Genomic DNA, 9,880 nt, shown 5'->3' with positions numbered 1-9,880 from the left:
AAACAGATTTTTTTTCCTGCAAGCCAACAACATTGGTCATGGAATACAATAGAGGGTTGAGCTACTTTTGCTTGAGGGACAGTCTGTAAGGATAAGTGCAGTTTCTATTCTTCTATAATGACAGGGTTATTTTAACATTAGGCTCTTGCTTACAGGTGGGTAAAGTACAAAGAGTCCTTTTAGGTGTGTTGCTGCATATTCCTTGTCCATTCAGGAGGAGGCTAGAAGTAGAGAGGTGACCAAGAGGCGATGCTAAGCTAAGGGAAAATTGAGGACACACAACTTGCTTTGCATCTTGGCAGGAATGTTATTCAGAAAGTTGACTATACCGAATTAAAATTCTTCAGGAAAAAAAAAATATTTATTTCCCTTATAGGTCACAAAGTGTACATTTTGTCCTGGAAGTCATTTATTTTATATTTTTCTTGTTAGAAAAAATATGTAGTTTCAATGCTAAAGTCTACACCAAGAATTAAACCATATAGAAAATGATTTCAAACTACAATAGATGACAAATAATTCTGCCCAGAATTTCAATAAATGTCAAAGTTTAGAACCAGCCAAACATAAAAAAAAACAACATGTATACATGATGTTAGGTATTTATTAGGTATTTTTTATTTTAAAAAATACATACATATTTTAAATGCAACTTGTGTAGGCACCAACATTTTTCTTGATACTTGTACTGATATTAGGCCCTTGTAATTCAGTGCATAATAGAACTCAAAATGGAAGATGGAAGGGCAGCCCTAGGGGTCAGTCACTCCTTGGTGCAGTGCAAAATGTACTGACAAAAACATGCTGACAGGAGGAGAGAGCAGTTTGGCAGTGTGATACTGCTCTTGGCCAATGCTTCAGCAGTGGAGGTAGAAGGTTTAGTTGTACTGTCTGCAGGGTTGTTTGAATCATAAGACAGCTTGAACAGAATTACAAATCCCTTATAGAGGTACAACGGTTCCTGTATATACAGTTCAAATGTATATTTGAGATCAGTTTAAAAAGGCAATCCAAAAAGCCAATCTGCCAACAGGCATTTCATATTCTAAAAATGAAAAGAAGAAAATGCAAGCCCTAACTGGGAAAACCTGGTGAAAACAATTACAGGCAAAACATACACACTAATGGCATTTAAAAGTAAAATAAATCAAAGGCACACAATAGTGCTTTATTTAATCTATTATTAATCTATTATTATTATTTAATCTATATTCTGGAAGAATAGTAAAATTCAAAAAGTATTGCACTTCTTCAAATCAGTGATTTGGCTACTGTCTCTCTTTCTTTACTTCTTCTCTCCATTTTGCTTTCTTCTCTATATTCCTTTGGAGTAGCGTGTGTTCCTCTTTGACAGCCTGAAAATGGGGAAAGAAATTCATCTTGTTATACATGTTGTGTGTACACACACACACATACATACACATACACACTTTATGTAATTTTATGTTAATAATTTGCATCCTAACTAGATGCAATATAAGGTCATTCGATTTCTGTTTGTCATATGTATACTGTATAACAGAAATATCACAATCCACCACTTTCCACTATAAATCACAACCTGAATTTTGTAACCCATTATAATATCCAGACCACAGTGTAGGGCATGTGATATCACACAAAGTTCTCTCTGCTGTGATTGGAGGAGAGACCTATTGCATGACTTTGAGGGGTGTTGCGGAGTATGTTGTTAATTATGATACTATTGCATCATTAAACACTGAAGAATAGGAAGGCAGCGTTTTTACTGAGGGAAAGGGTATTATAAGGCTTTTTAAAGGGGATACAGGACTATAAAGCATTAAAAGGAGAAATTCTTCCATTGGGGTTTAGCCCTTTAAGTGACTGTTAGCACCAGGAGGCAGAGGTGGATTCCCAATCATGTGATCAATGATTGGTTATCCCAATGGTCACATGATTGGGAGCTCATTCCACCAATCGTAAACAGTGAACAAGAGCTGTTGTAACACCTTAATCAGTGTGCTTGAAGCATGCAGTAAGCATTCTCTCAGCACTGAATCTCAGGGCCACATACAGTTGTGCTCATAAGTTTACATACCCTGTCAGAATTTATGATTTCTTGGCCATTTTTCAGAGAATATGAATGATAACACAAAAACTTTTCTTTTACACATGGTTAGCGTTTGGCTGAAGCCATTTATTATCAATCAATCAATTGTTTTAACTCCTTTTAAATCATAATTGCAACAGAAACTACCCAAATGACCCTGATCAAAAGTTTACATACCCCAGTTCTGAATACCGTGTATTGCCCCCTTTAGGATCAATGACAGCTTGAAGTCTTTTGTGGTATTTGTGGATGAGGCTCTTTATCTTCTCAGATGTAAAGCTGCCCATTCCTCTTGGCAAAAAGCCTCCAGTTCCTGTAAATTCTTGGGCTGCCTTGCAGGAAATGCAAGTTTGAGATCTCCCCAGAGTGGCTCAATGATATTGAGGCCAGGAGACTGAGATGGCCACTCCAGAATCTTCACTTTATTCTGCTGTAGCCAGTGACAGGTCAACTTGGACTTGCGTTTTGGATCATTGTAATGTTGGAATGTCCAAGTATGTCCCATGCGCAGCTTCCTGGCTGATGAATGCAAATGTTCCTCCAGTATTTTTTGATAACATACTGCATTCACCTTGCCATCAACTTGCCATGAATTTTGACCAAATTTCCTGTGCCTTTGTAGCTCACACATCCCAAATACATCAGCGATCCACCTCCACCTTTCATCATAGGCCTTGTTGACTCCTCTCCAAATGTAGTGTTTATGCTTGTGACCAAAAAGCTCAACTTTGGTCTCATCACTTCAAATGACTTTGTGCCAGAAGGTTTGAGGCTTGTCTCTGTGCTGTTTGGCATATTGTAAGCGGGACACTTTGTGGCATTTGCGTAGTAATGGCTTTCTTCTGGCAACTCGACCACGCAGCCCATCTTTCTTCAAGTGTCTCCTCATTGTGCATTTTGAAACAGCCATACCACATTTTTTCAGAGAATCCTGCATTTCACCTGAAGTTATTTGTGGGTTTTTCTTTGCATCCCGAACAATGTTCCTGGCAGTTGTGGCTGAAGTCTTAGTTGGTCTACCTGACCGTGGTTTGGTTTTCAAAAGAACCCATTTTCCACTTCTTGATTAGAGTTTGAACACTGCTTATTGGCATTCTCAATTTCTTGGATATCTTTTTATATCCCTTTCCTGTTACAGTTCAACTACCTTTTTACCCTTTCCCACAGATCCTTTGACAATTATTTTGCTTTCCCCAAGACTCAGAATCCAGAAACATCAGTGCAGCACTGGATGAAAGATGCAAGGGTCTGTCAGGAGTCAGAAACTCATTGACCTTTTATAAACACACATTAATTACAAGCAAACAGATCACGGGTGAGGATGGTTACATTTAATAGCCATGCAAACCCCTTTGTGTCAACTTGTGTGCATGGTATCAGGCCAAAATCACCAGGGTTTGTAAACTTTTGATCAGGGACATTTGGGTAGTTTATGTTACCATTATGGTTTAAAAAGAGTAAACACAGTTGATTGCTAATAAATGGCTTCAACCAAACACTAACCATGAGTGAAATAAATGTTTTTTTTTTGTTATCATCTATATTCTCTGAAAAATGGCCATGAAATCATAAATTCTGCCAGGGTATGTAAACTTATGAGCGCAACTGTATATGTATATGTGCCGTGGCTTTGCCAACACATATGTGTTACTCCAGAAAGTAGAGGTTAAAGTGGAACTTCAGTCATAAAATTAGGTCCTGATAGGGGAATCTAGGATGGAAAAGGACCTGGGGGTCCTAGTGGATGATAGGCTCAGCAATGGCATGCAATGCCAAGCTGCTGCTAATAAAGCAAACAGAATATTGGCATGCATTAAAAGGGGGATCAACTGCAGAGATAAAACGATAATTCTCCCGCTCTACAAGACTCTGGTCCGCCCGCACCTGGAGTATGCTGTCCAGTTCTGGGCACCAGTCCTCAGGAGGGATGTACTGGAAATGGAGCGAGTACAAAGAAGGGCAACAAAGCTAATAAAGGGTCTGGAGGATCTTAGTTATGAGGAAAGGTTGCGAGCACTGAACTTATTCTCTCTGGAGAAGAGACGCTTGAGAGGGGATATGATTTCAATTTACAAATACTGTACTGGTGACCCCACAATAGGGATAAAACTTTTTCGCAGAAGAGAGTTTAATAAGACTCGTGGCCACTCATTACAATTAGAAGAAAAGAGGTTTAACCTTAAACTACGTAGAGGGTTCTTTACTGTAAGAGCGGCAAGGATGTGGAATTCCCTTCCACAGGCGGTGGTCTCAGCGGGGAGCATTGATAGCTTCAAGAAACTATTAGATAATCACCTGAATGACCGCAATATACAGGGATATGTAATGTAATACTGACACATAATCACACACATAGGTTGGACTTGATGGACTTGTGTCTTTTTTCAACCTCACCTACTATGTAACTATGTAACTATATAGATTACTTTATGCTGGCCGCTTTTGCAGGTAGAGCTATGTAAAACATTACAAATAAGTGCCTATACTGGTAAAAATCCAGCAAAGCCCTGTCTTACCCTGCTCTGCACAGCCTCAGTTGTCCTATATACTCGGCACTGTGCCTATAATCAGTGAGTCACTAGAGGCTGATCTGTTGATATCCTCTCCTTTCTACCTAGGCAGACTGTGAACTTCAGGACTGTAAGGCTTCATATACACTTGAACTACTTTGGCCACGGGAAAATGCAAAACATGGCAAAATCGCATCATGATTTTACCATGATTTTCTGCGTTTTGCGGCCAGCAGTCAAAACGTTCCTATCCTGAACGCGATTCTTCTGCGTTCAGGAGAGGTTGAACCTCCTCTAACCTCAGCAACTCCTAAATGATCCTAAAAGCCTATGTGTACATGGACACATAGGCTTTTATGGAGTAGAGTTTAGGAGCTTTGGCAGAAAAACGCCAAAAGCTCCTAAACTCAAGTTAGGAGCTGCTAGTGTACAAGTTTAGGAGTTTAAGGAGCTGCTAGTGTATAAAGCCTCTGTCAGCTTTCTTTTTTAGCTGAGCCAATACATACAACATACAATTAAGGGTGGAAATATAAATATTTTAATTGAAAAAAATGACATGATTTTCAAGGAGAGGGGGAGATCAAGGAGAGGGGTAGAGTTTCCCATAAGGAAGTGACTGCTCTGGGCTTCAACAAAATAGCACCCTCCAGCAAGAACAAACTGGAGCAATGCTGGAGGCAATTTACAGCACGCACTAATTTTGGTAGCACAATTATTAACGTGGGATGTATTTTCTTCTGTTAAAGAACATTAAAGTGATATTAAACGGGCTAAAAAATTAAAAAATTTGGGCTGCCTGCAGGTTTATGCTAAAATGTCCTAGTATGTGCCGCATACTAGCACATTATGACAAATTTAGCTTTCAAATGCTGCCCTCCAGTGGCGTGCTCTCACCACTCTGGGGGCTGCCATGTTCACCCAGTCTTCCCTCCAGGTTAGAGGGCTCTGGCCATTTGAATGGCCAAGTTGCGATGACGTCACACCAGCACAAGCATGTGGGAGTCACGTTCCCGGCATGGCACTCTGTGGGCCCTGAATGCAGAGCATCACTGCGCATGCATGAGTGACCTAATCAGCTATTGCCGATGTGAATATCTCTTAAACAATGCACGGAGAGATTTGTGATGTCTACAGAAGCATTACTGTAAGCTTACCTGCAGGTACAAGTTCATATACAGAGTTAACTACTGCTTTAATGGTTATCAAACTGTTATGGGTAATGTGCCGCTTTAAATAGTAATATTTGCAGCTTTACTTAGCTTTACTTAGTCTAAATCTAACACTAAATATAACACTTGAGGGTTAGAGGTTATTAAGGTTTTTAAGGACTTAAGAGTCTGAGAGCAGCTGCACTGGCAACTCCTTTACCAAACAAGTTGGACATGATTTGCAAAAAAAAGTAAAGCCCAGTGAAGTGAATGGTACTTCACACAGCTCCACACTTTAATAAATAGGGCTCATTGCTACCTGTCTACTAACTATTGAGACAGCACAGAAGCTGAAGTGTCTGGTTCAGACAAAATGGCGGGACACATACATCTCTATTAAATAATACTTTACCAATATAATAATTTAAGAATTAATACTTTGTGCATAAGTATGAATACCCGGTTCTCTTTAAAACTCTACAATTTCACATGATCATGTTATTACAAATTAACACTAAAAAGCCCAACGTCTGACAGTTTTTGTTTAGTTTTGAATAGACTTCAGTATTCTCAGTCATTCTAATGTGGACACAGACAGCAACACTTCTAGAGGAGGGTTAAAAGGGTTAAAGGTGTTTTTTTGCTTTCTGTGTTGAGTTATATTGTTGGACCGCGCAACCTGTAAATAGATTGCAAAATGCAATATCAAAAAACAACCACTAGATGTCCCTAGTGGATGAATTATACAAATGTGTTATACAAATTCATAAAGTGCAAAATAAATAAATGTGCATTGAGTTTGGCACCTAATGTTTCCAGTGAGTGGCAGATAGTCAAGTGCAGTGTCCAAAAAACTTATTCAAATGTGTAAAAATAATAGTCCAAAAACTTTCATCAAGTGATTTCCAAAGGTGCAATGATCTCATGGATTCGACAGTCAGGTGACTGAAATTCTTCCTCCACCAACACCGATCACTCAGCCTACTCACCAGATTTACATGACCCCCATTACAGGAGTCATATGCAGCAAGTGGATACTAGATGTTCCCGTTGTCCGTCTCAGTGACTCAGTAATGAAGCTTTCAGGACCACATAGGAAAGATACCCACCAGATCGCCAGACATCAATGGAGGGATGCAGAAAAGAAACAGTCTCCCATGGTGAAGTACGTAGGTCTTTTGTTAGAAATAATCACTAAAAATTCACTTTAACAAGTGCACAAATGTTAAAAAAGGGAAGTGGAAGCGGGGACACCGTTCTGCGCTCCACCTATGTTCCACTATGGGCAGAAGTGACGTGTCACGCTCGACCACAGCCAACGCATTTCAACAGCATGCCTGACATCATCAGGGGTCACATGGACATGCTGACGAAACGCGTTGGTTGTGGTCAAGCATGACACATCACTTCCACCCATAGTAGAACACAGGTGGAGTGCAGAACGGCGTCCCCACTTCCACTTCCCTTTTTTAACATTTGTATACCTGTTAAAGTGCATTTTTAGCTATTATTTTTAATAAAAGACCTACGTACATCACCATGGGAGACTGTTTAGTTACTGTATCCCTCCATTGATGTCCGGAGATCTGGTGGGTGTCTTTCCTATGTAGTCCTGGAGGCTTCATTGCTGAGTCACTGAGACGGACAACGGGAACAACTAGTATCCACTTGCTGTATATGACTCCTGTAATGGGGGTCATGTAGATCTGGTGAGTAGGCTGAGTGATCGGTGTTGGTGGAGGAAGAATTTCAGTCTCTTGATTTGTATAAGTCAACCACTAGGGACATCTAGTGGTTGTTTTTTGATATTGCATTTTGTGCTTTATTGCATCTCTATTTACAGGGTTTGCGGGTTCATCACCAATTTCCACTGATTAGGTTTAAACCTCACAATGAGCAGCCCCTAAACTAACATTATTATTAATCACAGTTACTCCCATACTTACACAGTCATATTGATAGATTAAAGTGGATGTAAACCCGAAAATTATTTATTTTTTGTGATATCATACTGTATAGTATAAGATTTCCTATCATTTGAGCCCAGTCTTTCCACACAGAGTTAATCCAGCTCTGAGCAATCCTCTTTTATTGTTCAGTGAGATAAATCTTGACAAACTGAGAAAAACTTTGTCAAATCCTCCTCCTTGCTGTGAGTGACAGGTGATTTACATATCTCGTGCACTAGCCTAAGAGACATGCAGTATTTTTTAATTCCCTCCCACTCCTTTCTTCAGCAGCTCTGCAAGGATTGGCTTTATCACACCTCAGCATGATTTGGCATGCTGAAGTCATGTGGTTACTTTCCTGTCTTTTCACTGGATGTTAGAGATCATAGCAGAAGTTCAGTGTTAGAAATACACAGGAGAAAATGGATATTGACAAGGGGAGTGTAGAGGTGGGCGGGGTGTCTACTGACATCACGACTCCACCCACCGAGCTCCAGACAACAGACCCACCCACAGAATCTGCAATTTTTCGGGTCTCAAAACAGACAGAGGGGAGACATTTGACAGGTAAAGATACATGCAGGAGGCATGTATATCCTTATAGATAACCCCTATGGCAGTAGTTTAGAAAGGATGACATTGAGTTTACATCCACTTTAAGAATGGAAATCTCCAAAGTCACAGACAGGAATAATAACTAGAGTAGTGTTTAACAAAAAATAAATAATTAAAAAAACAACTTTGACTGTAGTTGGGCTTTAGAGAAAATTTATGCGGGGCAAAACAGATCTGAATGATTCGAGTCACAGATTACACAGGGCTAAGTATTTCCAACCTACCCACATGTGACAGCACTGGGCCAACCACCAAGCATCACTAGAGGAGTGAAGGAAAACGTGCTGATGGGGAAGGGGGTCACTAAAACAAACCTCTTGCTTTGCTCTACCTCAGTGTTCTTTTCACTTTAGAGGGAATATGTTAATGCAATCTTTATATAGTCACTGCTGGTCAGCTTTATTTCATTTACAGTGACTCTTGTCTCTATAGAGCTAATAGGCCAATTTGTAGTGAAAATACAACAATCAGTTTGATTCGTGTGTATGGGATGGGTGACTGATGCGTATGGCTGGCTCTGCTGTGGACACCGGTGTTCCATTAAGACTTTTTTTTAACTAATATTTTTGGAGGAGGGTACTTTGAATTTAATTTTATCATTTTTCTAGATGTGTATCATCAGAGGTGTTTACTAAATCTGTCTTGGTAAATTATTAATAAAGATTACTAGTCCTTTATACTTTTGTATCCTTTTTGAAGAATACCTTTGGGGACCTTTTTCCCCACTTTTTTGAGAAACCTAGTATGGCAGCTTATTTTAATTTGACATTTTAACTCCAAGATATTGAAGAACTACATTAAAAAAGAACAGATTTGTTGTAGTAGGTAACTGAAAAAAAAACTAGTTTAAAGTGTAGAACACTGTAAAATAAACCAGTTACAAACCTAAACAATTCAACCTGACCATTAGAGCTGCACTATTAATCGTTAAAAAAAAAAAAAAAAAAAAGCAATCTCAATTCAACCCCCCTCACGATCTTAATACAGCATTTCCTGGATTCAGTGCAGAGAGTTCTCTGCTCACAGCTGACAAAAAAAACAAAAAAAAACAGGCAGCCTGTCAAGTTTATCACAACATTGTCAGTGCTGAGGGAGAACTATAAAAAAAGTATCTTTTAGTTTTTGTAGATCAAAGGAATGAACTTGGGTCTGTAAATGAGGTCAGTTTAACCACTTAACCACTTCAGCCCCGGAAGGTTTTAGCCACTTCCTGACCAGGCCATTTTTTGCGATACGGCACTGCCTTGCTTTTACTGACAATTGCATGGTCATGTGATGCTGTATCCAAATAAAATTTTTATTTTTCCCCACAAATAGAGCTATATTTTGGTGGTACTTGATCACCTCTGAGGTTTCTATTTTTTGCGCTATAAACAAAATAAGGCGTAGCAATTCTGAATAAAAAACAATATTTTTTACTTTCTGCTATAAAACATTCCCAATAAACAATTTTAAAAATAAAAATGTCTTCATCAGTTTAGGCCAATACGTATTCTGCTACATATTTTTGGTAAAAAAAAAAAAAAAATCCCAATAAGTGTCTATTGATTGGTTTGTGCAAAAGTCATCACGTCTACAAACTATGGG

The 9,880-nt window shown here is 39.1% G+C and overlaps 1 protein-coding gene across 1 annotated transcript in view; it reads right to left on the bottom strand.

The window, feature by feature from the left end:
- Nucleotides 1-595: 595 nt before the first annotated feature.
- Nucleotides 596-9,880, bottom strand: part of LOC141108000 (protein FAM162B-like) — a 39,587-nt gene continuing 30,302 nt past the window's right edge. The window contains exon 4 of the mRNA XM_073599144.1: nt 596-1,355. Within this exon, the coding sequence (XP_073455245.1) occupies nt 1,269-1,355 (87 nt within the window). The 3' untranslated portion in view covers nt 596-1,268. The remainder of the gene's footprint in view (nt 1,356-9,880) is intronic.

The sequence above is a fragment of the Aquarana catesbeiana genome, linkage group LG09 (genome assembly GCF_042186555.1).
Source record: "Aquarana catesbeiana isolate 2022-GZ linkage group LG09, ASM4218655v1, whole genome shotgun sequence".
NCBI classification, from domain to species: Eukaryota; Metazoa; Chordata; class Amphibia; order Anura; family Ranidae; genus Aquarana; species Aquarana catesbeiana.
This window is presented reverse-complemented; position numbering and strand designations above follow the sequence as displayed.